Raw genomic sequence first — 21,477 nt, 5'->3', positions numbered from 1 at the left:
GACTTTCATACTCAAAGCCATCTGGGAGAAGAAAAGACAAGGTTTAAAGCAAAGCTTAGTTAGTTTTGTTTGGAGCGGAAATGAGAGTGGGGTCGTGGATGCACCCTCGGCAGTGGACGACGGGAGCACAGGTGGGCCCTGCTCAGGTACACTCATGAGGGCTGAGTCCCCTGCCGGTGCGGGCGTTTTCAAGCACTCCTAAAAAGAAATGAATTCACAGCATGGAATGCCCACTCATGGTGCATTAAAGAACAATAATATAAACTCCATGGAAAATAACAGCGGAAGAGGAGTGATTGGCTCGGGGGTGGGTATGTTTCTAACACGATGAGCGGGTCTGGGTGGTATTGGATATGTCCATCTGTCAGAGCTGTACAGTTGATAATGGTGTAGGTGTCAGCTTTCCACCCCAAAATGAATGAGACAGGGGAACTGATGACAGCAGTGTCTCCTAGCCCTGGTCGACATTCGGGCCAGGGTCGCCCTGTACTGTGGAGCACTCACCGTGCTGTGCACTGGTGGGTGTGGGCAGCATGGCCAGCAGCACCCTCCCAGATGACGCCAGCGTCTCCTGAGGGGAGATGCCAGCCTGCCCCTCCCCGTGGAGAACCGCTGGATCCTGGGTGTTAGAGAAGGCATGAAGCACACGCGTTTAGCTCTCAGTGGTTGGAGCTCAGTGGCAGGTGCACCAGGGCTCATGGCACTGCTCTGTGGCAGCATCTGTGTGTGAAATTCTCCATGGTGACAAGTTCGGGGCGGGGGGAATTAGGCCACCCACCTCCCACACATACCCCAGGTGCGGAATCCAGGAACAAGCTTTATTTTGGGAATCCACACCAGACTTCCACGCCTCGCGAAATTAAACTTACTCCTTTCTAGATTTTCTGTGTTGTGCAGAAAAGCAAAACCGTCTCTTTCTAGTGCGTGCCCACTTCTGCCGAGATGGTGATGCCTCTGGCTCTCACGGGGCACCCGTCTGTTCCTAGAGAATTCTCGCATCTCGCCTCCCCCAGCAACGATGCTGTGTGGTCTGAAGACCTGACACATCTCGCCTTCCCAGTGAGAGCTCCTAGCCTCTGCTTATCACTCAGTCACAAAGCGAGGAGACAGCAGGCACGGCCGTCACAGGGTCTCAGTGCAGAGGGGAACCCTGACCAACACTGAGCGAGCTTGTGAGATAAATGAATCAATTCATTTTTTAAAACAAAGACAGTAAAATATAGAGGGCTTTTCTCTCGAGACCACCAGTGAAACAAGCCGGGAAAAGACAAGGTTTAACGGAAACAAAGTCTATGCAGATTGGAAAGGAAGAAACAATGGAGGCCTTTTCCCTAGAGGATGCGATGATGCAGGATAAGATCCAAAAAGTCTGCAGGCGACCTCTCAGCATATCGATTTAGCAGTTTGCTAGATTCAGAGTCAAAATTCCATTTCATTTCTGTAGACCAGCCACAAACCGTGTCAAAGTGAAAAAACAATAATGAAGCCACTCACAATCGTATCGAGAAATCTTAGACACCTCAAGTGAGTCTCACAGAAGATGTGCACATCTTGTTTACAGGAAGATGATGCTATCTTAAAATAAACCAAAGAAGAGCTTTGGACGTAGCAGGGTAGATCATTGAGACACCCAGTAGTAAAAAGATGTCAATTTTTCCAAAATTAATGCATCAATACAGCGCAATCCCAATCTGACTTGGATTGCATGGACACAGTGATAAAACTGATGCTAAAATCTAGATGGGAATGCAAAGGACCGAGACTAGCTGACACAATAGAAGAAAAGTAATAGAGGTGGAGGAATTCAACCTCGGGCAGGGAGACTAGTCTCATTCTGTGGTCACTGCGCAGTATGATCCAACGACAGGTGGGCCGGTAGAAAGGAACGGAGCTCAGAAATAGGCCCACCCGTATGTTTCACACACGTGACCTAGGCCAGAAGTGGCACTGTCATTCGGTGGAGAAAAGGTGATCTTCAGGAAGTACCCACTGCCACCGAGGCAACTCCTCTAGAGCCTGTGGTGGCCCTGCACGCCCCAGGAGGACTGTCCCACAGGGGTTCTTCCAGAAGCCACCTGCCAGTCTTTCCTCCCAGGTCATATCTGAGTGTCTTAATCATTGCATCACCAGGGCTCCTCGTGCACACACATAGTCTCAAAATGTTAAACAGAGTTTCCATACGACCTAGCAGTTCTGCTCCTCCCTCTATGCCCCAAAATGGGGAAACATTTGCACGAAAACCTTAGACATGTGCCCGTCCATGACAGCCTCGTTCATCATAGCCCCAAGGAGAAACCACCCAAATGTTCACCAGCTGGTGAATGAACGCAGCAAGCCGTGGCCTATCTGGGCAGGAGGGTGTTATTTAGCAATAGAAAAGGAGAGACGGCCGCTCCGTGCTGAAGCAGAGGGCCAAGTGAAAGTACGAGGGACTCCTGGTAGGCGGCTCCGGAGCGCACCGGGGTGGATGGGGAGACCGGCAGTGACCATTCGTGCGTACAAGGAAAATGTTCTGGAATGAGAGCGTGCTGGTCATTGTACAGCTTGGTGAGTGTGTTACAAACAATACGTAAAAAAATGATGAATTCACACTGCAAATTACATCTCAATTTTAAAAAATTAATTCCCGATAGATTATAGGTCTGACAATGAAAGGTAAAGCAATTGAGTGTCTGGAAGGCAGCAGAACACCTTCGTGGCCTTGGAGCAGGCAAAGACTCCCTAAACGAAACACCAGGCATAGGAACTGTGAAAGGAAGCTGTAATCATTGGATGGCATTAAAATTCAGTCTTTGTATCAGAAAGACACCATGAAGAACATGAAAAGGCAAGCTACGAGTAGCGGGAGACTGTCTTCCCAGAACATATGACTCGCACAGTACTCATTCTGAATGCGCACACATTTTATAAATTAATTTGAAAAATCATTTTAAAGATGGCAAAAGACTTGAGTAGGCACTTCAAAAAATAACATATGCAAAAGGCTAACAAATGTACTAAGGACCAGGAAAATGCAAATTAAGACTGCGGTGATACCAGAAGGAAGCAAAGTGACGGTGGACAGGGCAAAGGACGTGAGGACGTGGAGCCAGGGGCAGTTTGTCACATGTGGAGACTGGCGCATCCACTTTGGAAAACTCTTTGACAGTTCCCCCTAAAGCAGCCCTACCCTGTGACCTAGCAGTTCTACCCACTGACACATCTCACCCAAGAGGAAGGAGGCGGGGCAAGAGGGCCGGCTGGGTTTCCGAGGAGCAGTCGGTTGTCGGCTCAGGTGTTACCTTGTTAACAAGGCGGCGAGCGCGGACAGGAGAGGGCAGGAAGCCTCCGGCATGCTAGACACTCTGCTTCATGGATTGCTCGGGGCTGCAGGACAGCGTCCTGGTCCACGTCCTGCCGCAGTTGTTACTGGATCATCTTCCGCCCGCTTCTGCCTGCAGGTCCCATAATCTGAGCATTCTGTTGGGTCACCTGTTCTTGGAAAGGGTACAATGGCGATTTCTTTCAGTCAGGTGGCTAAGTAGCTGTCTTCCACATTTCCTGGCCTAGACGCGGGAGCGCTTCCAGTGCGGCTTCAGCTTGTTGAGACAGTTCCATTCGTATTCCATTTGGATTCCTGGGCACTCGGTTTGGGTTAGTACTTTGACTCAGTTCAACCCCAGTTCTGAAATCTTTACCTGAATTTGTCACTGTGGGACTGACCCACCACGGCAGGGTAACCAGTTCCTGGCCTGTGTGGGGGCGACGGACTTGGGTGCAGATGGTCTACAAGGAGCCCTGTCCCCTCAGGCGCACCGATGACCTGTCCCAAGCAAGCACACAGCCTCCGTTTGTTCATTTTCCAGTTAAGCAGGACTAGCAAACTCCCTCCCTGGCTTTCCTGGACCGTGACGTGTCCTTCCACAATGCAAGTGTGGCCCAGTCTCAGTTTTCAGACTATCGAATGAGGCTAAAGGAGGCCACAGGTCACCTCTGGGAGGGGTGGGCGACATAGGCAGTGCCCACTGTGCAGGTGCATGACCAGCCCACCACAGAGATCTTGCGGGGTTGGTTCTAGACCACCAGGATACAGCAGGCCACGTGAGGCTTTTGGATCCCCAGAGCACACAGAAGTTAGATGCACACTGTTCTGTGGTCTGCTAAGTGTGTAACAGCATTACGAAAAAGGAAGTCTTGCGAGGCTGACCAAAAGCTGCCCGAGACAGGCAGCGAGCACAGGCTGCGGTGGGAAGAGCGGTCATGACCGGCTTACTCGACACAGGATGCCACAAACCTCGTATTCGCAGACACGGAGACACTGTCAAAGCGCAGCGCAGGAAAACGAGGAAGGCCTGTCGCCATGTCAGCATGCGGTTTGCAACATGTTTTTCTTGTTGGTTATTCTCCCTCCCATAAGTAACAAAAAAAGTTCTACATTTTCTCCTCCCGGATTTCTACATTTTTTTTTTTCTGTCTAGATTTCTAGTCTACCTGGAGTGTAGCGCACTTAGTGGTCAGCTGAGAGCTCGCCCGTCCTTTGAGGAAGAGCAGCTTCAGGTCCAGCCAGCTCCGGAATCCAGTGCCGCACTCTAACGTGGGGCCCTTAGGGATGTGGTGGGTGCTCCTTGAGCTGTTACTGCACGCTCAGCAGTTTGAAGCCACCAGCCGTTCCACGGGAGAAAGAAGAGGCTTTCCATTCCCATAACGAGTCAACAGTCTCGGGAACCCACAGGGGCAGTTCTTCCCCGTCCCGCAGGGTCGCTAGGGGCAGAATTGGCTCAATGGCAGTGAGGTAGGGGTGGGGTTTTGGTAGCATGGTGGTTACGCATTTGGGTGTAAATTACAAGGTCAGCAGTTTGAAGCCACCAGCTGCTCTGCAGGAGAAAGACAAGGCTTTCCTGCTCTGCAGGAGAAAGATAAGACATGTAAAGTGGGGTTCTTTGTGTCACCCTCAGTCTATCCATGCAAGGTTCTCCCTTCTCTGTGACCCCTGTGCCTAGAAAGGCCCAGAATGCCCTGGGACTTGGCTGGCTTGGCCTGCGAGCCAGTCTTCCTTCGGGCAGCCACTGCCCTCTGTCCTTGTGCAGTTCCTCATGGCATTGCTTTCCAGTGCCATCTCCAGGACCTGCAAGTGCACTGCTGATGTCGCCTCCCCAACATTTGTATACCACCACCAAAAGTATGCTCGCCAGTCCCTAGCTGACTGCCGTTTACCTCACCTTGTCCATGGCTTTAACTTCTCCACAGCCATTGCTTTTCCTGTCTCCAGCAAAGAAAGCAAAGTACATGGAGAATCAGAGGATGTAGGCCTGCAGCTGTCCCGTTCCCTGCCTGTTTGATATTATTATAGTATGAAAGAGGAGGGGACAATGATAGAGCACATTTTATCTTGAGTGTAAGATGACTGCTCTGGCCAGAGGTGTAGTGGTGAGTGAGTGAGTGTGTGTGTGTGTGTGTGTGTGTTACCTACAACTGCTTTGATCTGGTTGGTCGACCCGCAAAGTCATTCTCCTACACCATCTGAACTGGTCAGAGAACGCCCTGCCGGGCTTCAGTGTCTCAACTGCCTGGTGACCAAGAGCAGCAGCGTGTTAGGAGCAGTGTGACCTCTGACCCGTCCCTGCCCAGCAGCACTGACCTGGGCAGCAGGGACCACAGTTGTGGCTTCGAGTCCCTGTCCGCCTCACCATTGCATCCCAGCACCATGTGGGGTGCCCGTAGCATGCGATCTCATCCTGGGAGCTTCAGTTTCCTTTCTGTAAAAGGGACCATAAATGGCAGGGTCTTGTGCGCACTAGCAGAGATGGAGCAGACCTGGAGCACCCTGCCATCAGCTGGGTTTGCTGGGCAGTCCTCCCATATTCTGGGCGCCCAGAAGCAGCCAGGGAGGCCGATGTTTGCAGAGATGCTGATTGCACCCAAAGAAAGCCAGACTCCCACGAGGAGGAGGTGGCGGGATGTGTGTACTGCCTTTGGCTGAGGTGCAGTCTGTCTTGCTGGCAGTAGGTCACTGCATTTGGAAAGCCATCTGAAGATCTCTACTAAGAACCTTAAAAGTCCCTCATTCTTGGCACTGCCCCAAGACTGCATCCTAAGGAAATCGCATCAGTACAGCTTCAGTTCTGGGTACAAGGCTTTCACGGCGTATAACAGTGACAATCTAGACACACAAGAAATAGAGGAAGGCTACGTATTCTTAAGTCATGCAATTACCCTCCCACACACACACACACACACAGCATTGTATATCCATGAAAAATCATGGCTTTTTTTAAAAGGGCTAACTTGATGGGAAAATAGGCTACAAAAACCTTCCTATAGTAAGTGGGAAAAAACAAGTTCTGTCCAGTATAATCTCATTTTAGTTTTAACTTTGTTTTGTTTTTCTTTGCTATATTCACACACACACACCACATTTTGACTGGTTTATTACTTTTTTCTTCATCATTTCAGTTTGCTTTCCAAACTTTCTGCAATGAGAACACATTAACAGTCATGGTGGGGTGGGGGGTGCATTTTCCGTCGCACGTGCCCCCCAGCGTGGCGTCCATTTGAGCGGCTGTTCCGCTTCCTCCCGCAGCTGCTGCTGGACACCCACTCCCTGAAGATGGTGCTGCTGGACTTGCCCTCCATCGGCTCGCAGGTGGTGAGGAAAGCGCCGGCCAGCTATACCAAGATCGTGGTGAAGGGCATGACCCGCGCCGAGATGATCCTCAAGGTGGCCGGCGGCTCTGCCTTCCCTGGGGGGGGGGGGGGGTCTTAACCCGGTCCCTTATCCAAGGAGCCTTGGCTTTGAAAGCGTAGGTCAGGACCTATCTGCACCCGCCCTGCCTCATCAAAAGTTGTTGCACATTCGTCTGGAGACTTGGGGTCAGTCATGCTCCGGACGACTGAGTGCTCAGTTGTAATGGCTCCTTTCGTCACAGGATTTGGCCAAGAGGGACTCGATGGCCTTGCTGCCGTGACTCAGTTTGTAATTTAGGTGCCTGTGCGTCTCCCAGGAACGTCAGCGCCCTCCCATCTGCCCATCCCCACCCACACTCTTACTACCTTTCATGCCAGCTTTGGGGGTTTGTTCTCTGTCCTTGGCTGCCACTTCAGATGGACTCTGAGCTGCCATCACTGGCACGCGAGGAGAGGTGGGCGGCTGACGCTGAGAGCGCTGCCGCCCAGAGCAGCTGCCCTGGGTCCACCTGGACCCGTTGACGAGGAAGAGGGGCTCCCTTGGAAGGGGTTGGGGCAGGTGCGAGGACAAGTGGGGCTGCCAGGAGGAGGTTTCAGAGCCCCAGGCCACAGCACGCAGGTCTCTCTCAGGAGCCTGCGGCAGCATGGTAACAGGGGTCCGGGCCCCCGGGGAGGCCAGCTGCATCCAGCCCCAGGACTCTGAAAGCAGCCTGGTCATTTTCTTGCCCAGCCGGTTCACTTGCCAGGGCAGGTGTTGGCCAAGGGTTACTGAGGGAACTAGCCCTTCACTCAAGGCAATCAGTGACCGCCTCCCAGGACCCTCACTGATGTGAATTTGCGGGTTGGGCCCCTTGACTTCCCTGCTCCCCATGCCATCCAGTGGGCTGCTGGTTCCAGGTTCTAAGGCAGCTTTCTGGGGCAATGGTCTCTTCTGCCTCCCATTCTCAGACCAGCGCAGCAGCTGAATGTCCCTGTGGAAGCCTCCAACTGGAGACGCGCTGAGACTCACTCTGCCCAGGAGTCGATGCGGGCTCCCGGCGACCTGGGATGCCCAAGACTGCCACTATGTATGGGCGCACACAGCCTCGTCCTTCTCCCCTGGAGCAGCCGGCGGGGTCCGCTCTGGGCTCATCCCATCTGACATGCTGTTTCCCCAGTGGTCCCCCGAGACCCTGTTGAACAGGAGTCTTCAGAGGAGGGAGGCTGGAATCTGTACCTTAAATAGCACCTCTGGGAGGTTTGTGACCCGACCCATTTAGGAGGCGTGGCACTAATGGGAAGACAGTGTGGTGGTGCAGTGGTTAAACCTGAGCTGCTGAGGGACAGGTTGGCACTCCTCACGAGAACAATCCGTTTACTCTGTCCCCAGGGTGGTAGGGTGAGGACCGATGCCCGCGCTCGTCTCTAAGGGAATGCAAACGGGAGCCACCCATCAGGCCGCTCCACCCATTCTGGGTTGAGCCCCGAGGAGGCCTGACCTTACCTTCTCCTTGGTAGGTGGTGATGGCCCCGCATGAGCCGTCAGTGGTGTTTGTGGACAACTACATCAAACTCCTGACGGACTGCAACACAGAAACCTTCCAGAAGATACTGGACATGAAGGTTAGTTTGCGCAGAGCTGGTATGCAGACGCTGGGCTTCGGGCAGGGGCCATGGTCTCTGGGGGTGGGGGGCTCCTCGGAGTGCTCTGTAACCAGCCTCTCAGCAGACGGTCCCACTGCTGAGCCGGACTGGAGTGCCCAGAGCAGAGTGCGGAGCCCGTCAGTTTGTTACCCGACTTCCTTTCTCTCCTCTCCTCCTCCCTCCCCTGGGCTGGGAGCCTCTCCTTCCACTGCTGCATTTCATTTCTCCCAGAATGCTTCCCGGACGGGCGACTGCTCCTCTGAGGAGAGTGCTCACCACCACCCCTGCCCAGCCAGCCAGCATAGGGCCAGCCCCTCCCTGCAGGCCGTCCTCACCTTGTCTCTCCACCCCCCCACCCCTCACCCGCTGCAGGGCCTGAAGAGGAGTGAGCAGAGTAGCATGCTGGAGCTCCTCCGCCAGAGGCTGCCCACCCCGCCTGCCGCAGGGCCGGAGGGCACCAGCCCACTGTCCCTGATGGCTCCCACGCCGGAGCAGGAATCGTCTCGCATCCGGAAACTGGAGAAGCTAATTAAAAAGAGACTGTAGGCACCTGCGAGGGAGCAGCTTTACCTCCCGGCTGGCGACCCTCAGCAGCCTGTGCCCCAGAACCGCTAACCCCCCCTGTCCTCCCCATGGCTCTCAGTTCGTCGGCCCCAAGACCCTGGGGGGTGCCAAGGTGGATGCAGCCCCGTCAGGGCAGGGCTTATAAAAGAGCAACGTCAATCATCTCCGATGCCTGAAGGAAGTAGGAGTCCTGATGGCTGAAGGCCCGTGAGGGTCCAGGCTATCCCCGGTGGGATGTTCATAGACCCCTGACCATGTGCCTCTCCCTCACCCCTTCCTCCAGCCGCTTCTGTCAGCACCCCCCCACCCCCTCCGCGCCCCAGCCTGGCAGTAGGGCTGACATCATAGCCTGTCAGAGGAAGGACATGGACACGAGTGAGCGTGCTGGGTGGGGGGCCAGGCCTCTGCTGTCTTCATCCTGGGCTCAGGCACCTCCCCTCCCCTTCCCTTTCCATCTGCTCCTCAAGGAGTGGTCCCCTCCGCCATTGTTCTCAGCCAGGAGGTGTCCTGCCTGCCTAGGGGGTGCAGACCCCTATCACCCCACGGGGGCTCCCTGTGGCACACTCACAATGGGATAGCAAGTAGGGTGGTCTCACCATTTTCCTTCTCCATACTCGGCTCCTGACTTGGGAGGGCAGGGGGCAAGGGGCTGTCAGGGGAAACCAGGAAGTTTTCTGGAGGGGAAACAGCCTGGGTGGTCTCTGGTGAAGCTGTGGAACAGCCTGGGGGGACCTGGGTACCCACTGGCTCCTTTTCAGACCCAGCATCCCGGTTGGCCCCATCACCAGCATGTCCCAGCACTCGGTCATTGTGAAACTAACCCGAGACAGTGGGCACCCAAAGGGGGAGCATGGATCTTAGACACCTGGCCAAGCCTGCCGCCCCACCCCCGTCCTGGGACCCCCAGGCCAGCAGAGTGGGGAGAAAGACCCGCTGCCCAGAAAGGCCCCTGGCCTCTTCCTGCCCGTCCCTGTGCACTGCTGGGCCAGTGTGTGTTCAGGAAGGCCAGGTAGGAGGCGGGAGTGCTGACGGGGACAGCGGGGTTTTCACAGAGAGTTCCTCACAGCCTCAGGGTCAAGTCAGGAAGGCCTATCGGACTGAGCCATCAGGCTAGTGACAGCCCAGCAGTAGAGAGCTACAAGTTGAAAACCACGACCAGAATACTAGACTACTTCCTCCCTCCTTGTTTTCCCACACTGACCAGTGGCCACTGGCCACCATGGTCTGTCCAGAACACTGAGAAGAAAACAGGCCGTGGGAGGCGGGCTGTGGCCTAGAGACCCGCTCTGGGGACAAGGCCACAGGCAGGTCCCTGGGAGAGAGCCTGGTGGGCCCAGGAGAGGGGGTGCCCTTGGCAGGACGGTGCCCCAGCCCCGTCCGTCCGTCGCTCTGGTGAGGTTGGCTGGCAGCGCTCACTTAGTTGAGCTCCCTGTCCAGCTCCTGAGCCGGGCCGCCTCCGAACAGTACGTCTGCCTCCGCCTGCAGAGCAGAGCAGTCAGCGACTGCACGCCTGGTTCTCGTCACCCCGGGTGTTTACAGACCCATACTTGTCATCTCCGTCGCGGCACGGAGCTGTCAGGCGGCCGCCTTGTCTTCTCAGTTGGTGGTCACAACCAGGCGAGCTGCTTCCCTGATTTATTACCTGGCCCACACCTCCACTGAGCCGGCAGATGTCAGGAATAGTTATGTGAACCATCTCACTGATGGGGGGGTGGGGACCTCGCGCTGTGTGGGTGTCCGAGGGAGGCACAGCCGGCCTCACGGGGGGCGGGCAGGGTGGGAAATCTCGGCTGCCTCCCCCAGGCCCTCTTTAAAATTACAGACTCCTGGGGATTCTGGGCAAGTCGAGTGGGGCCTACCACACACCTAGGGGCTTCAGAAAGTTTCCAGACACATGGTGGTGGGATTTTCCCACGAGCCCTCTGCCCGCCCCCACCCCCCTGCACGTTTCAATGGCCCAGGGTAGACAGTGCAGCGGCAGGTGGCTTCCTGAGGGGCCCTCGGGTCCACTTCCGTAAATGTCTGTAAGGCGCACGGGGGCTGGGCCTCGTAATCAGTCTGGGCTGGCAGCTCGCCACAGCCAGCAGTTTGGATCATTTTCTGCTTGTGTTTGTCCCCGTCCCCTCAAAACAACATGCAGAAAGGAGTGCCCGGGGCGGGAGCAGCGGCTAATGGCTCTGTGATTCTCCTGAACTTAACCCTCCCTCGCTCTCTCTCACCCCTTAAAACATCACTGACCTTCCTTTACGTGGTTAAAATAAAATATTGGTGGTTTATAAGTAAACATCCAAAACTGCTCAGCCTGCGCTCGGCAGACTTCCTGGTGGCTGGCCTCCACGGGCCCTGGGCTAGAGAAAGCGTGCCCTGGGCCCGCACAGAGAAACTGAAGTGGTGGACAGGACACTTTGACCTCCAAGCCCCTTCGGGGACTGAAGCTACCTACTGTCACTCCTTCCCCTCCAGTGGAAGCAAGACCAGAGGATGCCCACCACCCAGAAAGGGCGCCTGCTCTCTCCCGAGCAGCGTGGCTGCCCTAGGGCCGGCCCAAAGGGTGGGGAGTGGGTCTGCGGGCCACCTGATGCGTGTGTTACATAGCTTCGTCCTGAATTGCCCTTGGACCGGAAGGAGGACCTGGCTCCTGGTTGACAGAATGTGAGGGAGACGCCAGAAGTGGACAGCTGCGGTGTCAGCCCTCTCCCCAGGGCTCACGCCATTGAGCAGTGCCCACTCAGAGCGACCCTCTCCAAAACCACCAGCCTGCGTGACCGGTGAAGGTAGACGCTGCACACCGCGAGTCAGATCCTAACAGCAAAGGGGAGCCACACCGGGTCATGCTTGCAGTACCCTGTGGACACGGGCACACGGAGGGCTGGCGTGCGGACAGACTCCTTTGCCTTTCATGCGTCACGTAACGCCCGCGCTGTCAAAATGGGGCGCCCCCGTGTGAGGTGCCTTAAACTCGAGCAGTGGTGCGCTCTGTAAGTACCTCCCCTCTCCCCATCTGGAAGTGATCCCCCCTCCCCACCAACTGCAGTTAATTAAGCCATCGCAGGGCGTCAGGTGTTGACAGAAAGCAGAAAGGACTCTGGGAAAGAGGCACTAACGAGTCCGTGGGCCCCGGGCTCCCCTGGCTCCTCAGCCGGCCTTCCTGGCAGTCAGGAGCCGGCTGAGGGGCTCTGGCCGCCCGGCCGCTGTGGGAGACCTCTCGATGCCTATCGTGTGTTCCCTGCTCACACTTTGCCTCATTGTCCTCAGTGGTCCCCTCTCCACCCTGCTGTCTCCATCTGTGCCTGCCTGGCGCTGGGACCGCCAACTGATGTCCCCCCTGGAGGTCTTCAGCCAACCAGCCCACCGTGACGGCTTCAATGGGGGGGGGCACTTATACCCGCTGGGCTTCAGAACATTCCCTTGTTCCCACTCCTTGATCCTCACCAGTCCCCTCCCCCCCCCCAATTCCATGGGGCAGCCAGGGACGGACTGGATGTGGAAAGACATACTTGTGAATAACCCAAGCAGTAGCTAGCAGCCCACGCCAGGCCCCCACCGCGTGCCGGAAGCAGCAGCAGCCGGAGGGGGAGACTGGCCACATGGCCTCCGGGTCACATGCTGGCCCTCTGACGCTGGGCCAGCCTCTTATCGCCAGCTTCCTTTTTACGTCCCTGTGAATGGCTCCCAATGAGGAGGGCCGTGAAGGTCACACAGGCCCCCATGCATGCAGGTGTGCGTTATCAAGCCCCACCTGGGACCTGCGATCCATCTGAGAAACTCGGGTGGGGTGGGCTTAAATACAGTGTCTGAGCCCCTACACGTCCTGCCACTGTGCAGCCGGCGTCCGCAGCGGCGGGCAGGACCGACTTTGCCTTTTTAGGTCATGGTTGCGGCACCCAGGTCGCTCTAGCATCCTCAAAGCTGCCCCGTCGCCCTGGCAGCAGCTCTTTGCGTAGCATTTTGCCACTGAGAATTGAGCAGCTCCTTCCCACTGCTGTTGGCTGGGCTGCCTGTTGTGGAAAATGTGGCCTGGTTCCTCCAAATGCAGGTTTGGACGCCAGGGGCAGGCATCCTCCCCAAACGCGTCCTCAGCCCCGCCTGTCGAGCTGGTTGCCCCTGAAAGCCACTGAGCAGGTGCCTGCCTGCACCCTGGTGGGGTTCGCTGGGCGTTGTTGACTGTTGTGTTTAGGCCTCAAAGGCTCTCAGCAAGATGAGCTTGCACAAGCCGTTCTGGCCTAGGAGCCTGAGGCTCACAGGGATTTGAATTATTTTCCTACGTAGGCCTTTTCCCGGGCAGCTGAAGCACCTGGAAATCGGAACTCAGCTGGAACGTGACAAAATCACAGCGTGTTTGGCTCCTTTAATCACACACACACACACACGGGCATGGCGGGGGGCGGGGCGCGTTTTAAAATAGAAAGTGTTGAAGGCTTATGCCCTGAGACTATCTGCCACCCAGTCTAAAGGCTCTGGTAACTTCCGCTCAATGGTCAAATGGAACTTGCACAACCTGCGCCTGCCCTCCATCTTAGGTAATTCTTCAACGAGCGGCACATGAGCAAGAACTCCTAAGGTTCTCTTCTGCTTCCGGGACCGAGAAGTGTCTGCCACGCAGGATGCTGACTTTGCAGGGCACCTGTGGAAATGGCGACAGGAAACTAGCTCGCCCTGCCCAGGAAGGGAGAGGAGACCCGTCCCCGCTGCCCAGGAGGCCACCCTCCAGCGGATTCTGCAGCCAACGATGGCTGGGGCGGGCGGATGAGGGAAATGCACGAGATGCTGTGTCAGGCAGACATCAGTTCACTCTCAGTGAGTGACACACTCACAGCCACGCCTGCACACCCCCCTGTCACCCAGCTCGGCGTAACCCCAAGTGTTGGCTCTGCGTGGCTGGCTGACCCAGTTGGCCAGAGGCTTTAACAGGGGCACTGGTCCCACTGGGCTCTGGACCTTGGCTGTAGATCCCAGCTGGCTATCTGGCAGGCATGAGCTCTTGACCATGAGACCACGTACCATGAATTGTATCCTCAAAACCAGGGGCTGGACTCCAAACCCCTAAACCTGTGCATGGGGTCCTGTGTGGAGACAGCGCTTTCTTGGGTTAATGAGATGCTCTCTGCTAGAGGGTCATGCTTTGGCCCACGATTAATGCTCGTGGGAGCAGCAGGCGGGAGACGAGACGACACATTGCATCAGGCCAATCCGTTGGAGGAGACCTCTAGAGTACTGAACAGCAAGGAGCTTAATCTGAGGACTTAGAGACGCACCCTGTCCCAAGCCACGATCTTTTTTTTCCAGAAGTCAAACAGTCTTTATTTTTAAATTTGGAGCATATGATTCGTTTTATAAAATAGGTTTTTTTCATGTTTTATTAGGGACTCATACAACTCTTATATCACAAGCCCATCTGTACATTCTTTGCCCTCATCATTTTCAAAGCATTTGCTCTCCACTTAAACACTTGGCATCAGGTCCTCTTTTTTCCCCTCCCTCCCCGATCCCCCCTCCCTCATGAGCCCTTGATAATTTATAAATTATTTAGTCATATCTTGCCCTTTGCGGCATCTCCCTTCACCCCCTTTTCTGTTGTCCGTCCCCCAGGGAGGAGGTCACATGTAGATCCTTGTAATCAGTTCCCCCTTTCCAACCCACTCACCCTCTACTCTCCCAATATCGCCCCTCACACCCCTGGTGCTGAAGGTATCATCCGCCCTGGATTCCCTGTGCCTCCAGCTCCTATCTGCACCAGTGTACAACCTCTGCTCTATCCAGACCTGCAAGGTAGAATTCGGATCATGGTAGTTGCGGGGGAGGAAGCATTTAGGAACTGGAGGAAAGCTGTATTCTTCATCGGTGCTACCTCGCACCCTGACTGACTCATCTCCCATTGACCCCTCTGTGAGGGGATCTACAGAGGCCGACAAATGGGCTTTGGGTCTCCACTCTGAACTTCCCCCTTCATTCACTATGTAAGATATTTTTGTTCTGATGATGCCTGATACCTGATCCCTTCCACACCTCGTGATCGCACAGGCTGGTGTGCTTCTTCCATGTGGACTTTGTTGCTTCTGAGCTAGATGGCCGTTTGTTCACCTAAGCCATGATCTTTTCAACGGCCTCCCATGCATGCAGAAGTTGGACATTGACTAAGGAAGAGGGAAGAAGACAACGCCTTTGAACTGCGATGCTGGAGAGGAGTATTGAAAGTACTGTGGATTACCCAAAGAGCGAGCAAAGATGTCTTGGAGGAAGCAGAACCAGAATGCTCCTTAGAGGCAAGGGTGGTGTGCTTGGTCTCACGTACTATGGGCATGTTTTATAGAGACCAGGCCCTGAGGACGGGCATCGTGCTTGGCCGAGGCGAGGGGCAGCGAAAAGATGAAGGCCTTTGGCCAGCTGGATGGACACAGTGGCCGCACTGATGGGCTCAAACCTGAGGCTACCCATGAGACTGGCCCAGGACAGGGCAGGGTTTTGTTCTGTTGTGCTCGAAGTCGGGAGCGACCCAATGGTGCGTCAGAACGAGTCGTGTGAGTTCTGAATCTAGCTACTTCTGCGATATGAAAAGCAAATGAAACACCCAGGCCTGTGTCCACAAGGAAGGGAAAGACTGAAGCCGTGAGAGGATCCCCAAGGAACCGAGGACTTGGTGCCTGGGCTGTGATAGGATGCGACCGCATGCCGTCTCCAGAACACGCAGGGCTGCCACAAGGAAAGACCCACACGGGTGGAGACCTGGATTGGGGCTTTCAGCCCAGAACGGTCGGGAGACAAAGGTCCCTTCTCGCACGCCACCTGCTTGTCACAGCAGCGCCAGGGGACTCGGACAAGAGGGGCCGTGCTATCTGGTCCTGGGGAGGAGACAGAAGCAACCCCGGAGTATTTACCTACCGTGTCAATACTTGATGAGATCACATCAAATCACAGCCCGGTTACCTAAGCCTCTGATCGGTGCCACCGCACGGGCGAGTGGCCGGAGGCAGGAGAAGGTAGCTGACAGATCCAGGATGTGACGGACATCTGAAGGTAGCATCCATGTTCCTCGCCTTTTGCCACTGATTTTCAAATTTATGACGCCTTTTTGTACGCGGGACTCCCTGACAGGTCAGAGCTGATCAAAGCATCTTGTTCACATATTTTATGAGTGCTGATATTTCCCAACGCGAATCCGTGATAGTGCTAGGATTACTTCCCTGTACCCAGTAGGAGCCCTGGGGCGTAGGGGTGACACATGGAGCTGCTAACGGCAAGCTCCGCAGTTCAAAACCACCACCCCCTCCCTAGGCTTTCTGCTCCTGTCAAATGGTTTATTAAAAAAGAGAGTCACGGCACTTGCTTCCTGCTGGTACAAATGGGTCATAAGTGTTTTTCAAAAGTTTGAGTCCCGGTACTGGAATGAGCCTCCTTGACCTCTTCCAGGGTTTTTTCGGCTTTTCTGGACATCAGAGCCACGGAGATCCCTTTTTTGGAGGGATGACCCGAGAGGAGGATGAAGAAGACGAGGATGAAGAAGGAGGTGCCACATGGGGCTATGGGAGCCCTGGGTTTGGGGAGCCCCAGCCCCCAGAAGAATTTGACTTCAGCTTCAGTTCAGGTGGAGGGATGCATTTCTACCACAACTTCGGCTTTGACAACCTAGTACGGGATTTCAATAGCATCTTAAGCAAGCTGGGGGCCTGGACCTTGCCGTCTCGCCCTCCTGAACTTCCAAGCTCGGAGTCGGAGATGCCTGGTGAGAGACAGCGGAAGGGAGAGACACTTCGGGATTCAATGCTTAAGTACCCAGATAGTCACCAGCCCAGGATTTTTTTTGGGGGGGGGTGGGGGTCACGGAGCGTGATGCAAGAATTGAATCCCCCAAACCAGCACCAGACTGGGGCTCCCAGAGACCTTATCAGAGGTTTAATGATATGTGGCCTGCCACCCCCATCCTAAAGCCCGAGAGGACAATGATCTGGATTCCCAGGAGGGCCTTGGCCCAGTTCTACAGCCCCGGCCCAGATCATATTTCAAAAGTGTATCTGTGACCAAATCACAAAGCCAGATGGGACAGTGGAGGAACACCAGACTGTGGTGGACAGTGAAGGCCGGAAAGAGACCACAGTAACTCGCCAAGAAGCAGACGGGAGCCCTAGACATGATCGAGAGTCACCGAGACCTGCAGCCCTGGACGATACCTCTTCCATCCTGGATTTATTCTTAGGACGTTGGTTCCGGTAGACTTGTTAGCCCCCAGAGACCGTCGCATCCTTTTCATCTCCTACCTAGGTCCCGCCACCGATGGATGGGCTTAGCTGCTCCCCCCCCCCCGACCCCCAGGGGCTTAGGTTTGTGGAGCAGAGAATTGAGGGTATGTCAGTCTGTCACCTGAGCTGACCAATAAAACCTTTATTTATGCTAAAAAAAATAAAAATAAAAAAAGAGTCACAAAGTCAGCTCTACCCAGACCTATCGGTTCACTTGGAGAGCATCGACTGCATGGCAGTGATTATATATGTATTTGTATGTATATACATATACATATAGAATGCATGTATACAGAGAGACTCCAGTGTCCAGTGTATTTCCCTATTTTGCTTTGGTTGTACAGAATAGAGAAATCTTGATTTAACCCAGTTAACAATTTGCAAAGAATATCAGTTTGGTTTTGTTTAAAACTGCTCTCCCTCCAACTGCAGGTGGTCTTGAATTAAACAGACGGGACAAGACACTCTCTTGCCGTCTCGGAAAGCAGAGCAGGCACGGGCCTGGCAGTCGGGGTGATATATTGGTGGGAGGGGCGGGGGGGTGCCCCCACCTGAAAGCTGTGTGGGTAACAAATCTAAGGGGGTATTGTTTCATCACAATGTTTTAAGTGTCCGTTTAAAATGCAGGCAGTCCCCAACTTAAGACTCCTGGTGACTCTGCCCGGGGTTCTCACGTAAAGCGTTTGCCCCGTTGTTACCTTTTAGTATCCGTGTCTTTATGGTATCATAACCTGGATTTCTGTGAGTGAACATCTGAGAATGATGGCACCAGGAGGTTACATGCTGTAACATTGTATGTGTACTTCTTACACCCCCAGAGCGTCTCTCTCTCCACACTCCCCCCCCCGCCCCCACTGCTGCTACCATCTCCAACACTCCCTCTCTGGCCCCACCCCCAACACGCACCTCCTCAGCATCAGGCACCTTCCAGAACCTTCTCCTGAAAGTCACTTTCAACGTCGTTCATGAGCCCCCGCCCTTCCCCCTGCAGCCCTGGTGGTGACGTGGGCCACACGTTGGGTTGGTTCGAGTCCACCAACCATTCCGAGGGAGAAAGATGAGGCTTTCTGCTCCCGTGAAGAAGGACAGCTTCTAAAGTCCAGAGGGGCCACACTGCCCTGTTCTGCAGGCTCACCATGAGTTGGAATCGACTTGGTGGCATTGAGTGTGGTCGGATTTTGGATCTTTCCCCTGGGGGATCACCTCCCTTAATTCCTTATTTAACAATTTTTTTCTATTTTAAAACTTCCTGTTTTATTGTCAAGAAAATACAACACAGTGATATGTATTCATAACATTCACAGGAAACAACTGAGAGGATTTCCGAACTTCCGGGTAAAAACCACCAAAAATGTCCCCAGGATTCTGCTGTTTTTTCCCCCAGAATCCTATTCACTCTGTGATAAGTCCAGTATAATTTGGAATCTTAGCTCCTTCTGTAAGAGCACCAAGGTCCAGTGTTCGGCTTCTGCCAAAAGACTGGTGGTTCCAACCCACCAGCCACTCTGTGGGAGGAGCATGCGGCAGTCACTTCCCTCCAGACTGGCGCTTTGAGGCCTGCTCACCCCCCCCCCCCAACGTGTCCAGCCCCCAGCATGCTCCCTCGTCTCCTCCCACGTACCATCTCCACACAGACTCAGCTCCCATCCTAGAGTTTTCTAAACAGCTCCTGCTTCCTTCCTCAGTTGCTCCCCCACCCCCACCCCAGCCTTCATCTCAATCATCCTTTTGCCAAAACTCTGGCTCACTGCCCCGTCAGTCGGACCCCGAGCCCAGGGGCCACAGAACGAAGCACCATGCTCACGACTGTTGCGATCCTGGCGGCCTTGTAGCCACTGGGTCCATCCATCTCCTTGAGGGCCTGCCTCTTGTTCGCTGGCTCTGCACATCACCAAGCCTGATGTCCTTCTTCTCCCTTGATGATGCATCCAAAGTGGGTGAGCTGCAGGGCTGCCATCTTCACTCCTACGGGGCATGCTGGCTCTGCTTCCTCCAAAACAGACTGATTTGCTCTTCTGGCGGGCCGCGGTCCTCCCCTATCTTCACCAACACCGTACCTCAATTGCACCAGTTCTTCTGCAGTCATCCCTGCCACTTCCAGCTTCCCCACGTAGATGAGGGGTTGACCAGGCCATGGCTTGAGTCAGGCGCTCAGAGTGACTTCTTGGCTCCTTGACCCTGTAAAGAGGCAACAGACCTGCCCAGTGCACGGCACCGTCCCGTGAGCTCTCGCTGTTGCTTCCATGAGTGTTGATTGCGGATCCAAGAATAAGGAAATCCGTGACATCACTCTTTTCTCTCTATCATGCTGTGTCGATGGGTCCAGTCGTGAGGAGTTTTGCAGTGATTGTTGTTATCAGCTGACGAAGCATTGGAAGCACTCACTTGTCCATGCCAGGAACTTTGGGGGATAAGCTAGCTGGCCATCTGACTGGAAGAGATCCATATTTTGCCCATCTCAAAGAGAGGAGACCCAACAGAATACTCAAACCATAGAATAAACACGTTTGCTTGTGTTTTATGGACTCTGCAAAGGCATGCTACTATGTGGATCATAAGAAGAAGAATGGGAATTCCAGAACACTTCATTGTACTCTGTGTTAGGGTTCTCTAGAGAACCAAAACCGGGACACTTATGATTATAGAGATAGATGTAGATACATAGAACAGCTAATTAGTCCACACAGCAGTACAGAGGGCTCAGTTCAACTCACTTCCGTGAAAACAGTTAATATACTGGACGTCCTTCAACTCATGAGGGCCACTGGGTCCAAGGTCAAAGAAGCAGACAGTCTTCTGTAGGGCAATGCAGGCAGTCCTGCCGCAGGCAGCAAACAGCAGGGCAGGTCACCAACAGTCAGCAAGATGACAGGATCTGACAGTCCCAAGCTCAAGTGATAGATACACCAGCAGCGTGGTGAAGCAGGTCCCGAAGGAACCTCAAGCTCTAGCGACACGATTCATGGGTTGCCAGTCCGACAGGTGGTGTGGCTCGAAAGTTGAGACGGCCCTAGAAGCCACATGCTGTACCGATCACCGGAGAACAAGAGAGAGGGAGGCGGGGCTTGCCGAGCCATTTATCTCTTTGCCCTCTAATCAGATTGCGACCTTATTAATCCCACATGTTCCTATTGGCCAGGTTGGCATAATACACCTACCTATCACATGCTCATGTGGAACTTGTACATGGACCAAGAGGCAGTTGTGTGAACAGAACACAGGAATACTACATGATTTAAAATCAGGCAAGAGGTGTGGCAGGGTTGTACCCTCTCACTATACTTATTCAATCTCTATGCTGATCAAATCACCAGAGAAGCTGGTTCATATGAAGAAGAACGTGGCATCAGGATTGGAGGAAGGCTTATTAACAACCTGTGTTATACACACAACCTTGCTTGCCACAAGTGAGGTGGGCTTGAGGCCATCGCTGAGGAAGAGCAGGGATTTCAGCCTTCAGCATAGATGAGAAGACCCAAATCCTCACAATTGGGCCGATACAGAACATCACGATCCATGGAGAGAAGGTTGAAGTCGTCAAGGACTGCATCTTGCGTGGATCCACAATCAGTGCCCGTGGGAGCACAGTCAGGAGCTACAAAGACGTGTTGCAGTAGGTAAATCTGCCGCATTAGGGAACTCTGACCTCTTTAAAGTATTGAAGAGCAAGGATGTTACTTTGAGGACTAAGGTGCGCCTCACCCAAGAGCCATGGTCTTCGCCACCGCCTCGTGTGTATGTGCAAGTTGGACATTGACTAAGGAAGACTGAAGGAGAACCCATGGACTTGAATGGTGGTGCTGGACAAGACTATTGAAAGCACCGTGGGATGCTAGAAGGACAAACCGATCTGTCCTGGAAGAAATGGGGCCAGAGTGCTCCTGAGAGGCATGGATGGCGAGCCTTCATCTGACGCACTTCGGACAAGCTGTCAGGAGAGACCTGTCCCTGGAGAAGGGCACCGTGCTTGGTCAAGCAGAGGGGTCTCGAAAAAGAGGAAGGCCCTCCACAAGATGAACTGACACAGTGGCTGTAGCAATGGGCTCAAGCGAGGGAACGATTGTGAGGATGGCGTGGGACCATTCCGCGTGGGACCATTCCGCGTGGGACCATTCCGCGTGGGACCATTCCGCGTGGGACCATTCCGCGTGGGACCATTCCGCGTGGGACCATTCCGCGTGGGACCATTCCGCGTGGGACCATTCCGCGTGGGACCATTCTGGGCTGCACAGGGTTGCTGTGGGCAAGAATCAGCCCGATAGCACCTAACAACAGCAAACAAGTGTTGTTGAGCCAACTCCCAGCAAGCAAGTGTTGTCGAACCAACTCCTAACTCACGGTGACACAGGGACGGAATACCTGCCAGTCCTGAGCCAGCCCCACAGTCACATGT

The 21,477-nt window shown here is 54.4% G+C and overlaps 1 protein-coding gene and 1 pseudogene across 1 annotated transcript in view; both read left to right on the top strand.

The window, feature by feature from the left end:
* Positions 1-11,143, top strand: part of VPS53 (VPS53 subunit of GARP complex) — a 132,526-nt gene extending 121,383 nt beyond the window's left edge. The window contains exons 20-22 of the mRNA XM_075561244.1: positions 6,560-6,697; positions 8,161-8,265; positions 8,659-11,143. Of these exons, the coding sequence (XP_075417359.1) occupies positions 6,560-6,697; positions 8,161-8,265; positions 8,659-8,832 (417 nt within the window). The 3' untranslated portion in view covers positions 8,833-11,143. The remainder of the gene's footprint in view (positions 1-6,559; positions 6,698-8,160; positions 8,266-8,658) is intronic.
* A 5,045-nt stretch (positions 11,144-16,188) lies between these two features.
* LOC142458184 (HCLS1-associated protein X-1 pseudogene) lies at positions 16,189-17,058 on the top strand (annotated as a pseudogene).
* The last annotated feature ends 4,419 nt before the right edge of the window (positions 17,059-21,477 follow it).

This window comes from Tenrec ecaudatus, chromosome 10 (assembly GCF_050624435.1).
Source record: "Tenrec ecaudatus isolate mTenEca1 chromosome 10, mTenEca1.hap1, whole genome shotgun sequence".
NCBI lineage: Eukaryota > Metazoa > Chordata > Mammalia > Afrosoricida > Tenrecidae > Tenrec > Tenrec ecaudatus.
Note: the sequence above shows the minus strand (reverse complement) of the source record. Positions and strands in the feature narration are given on the sequence as shown.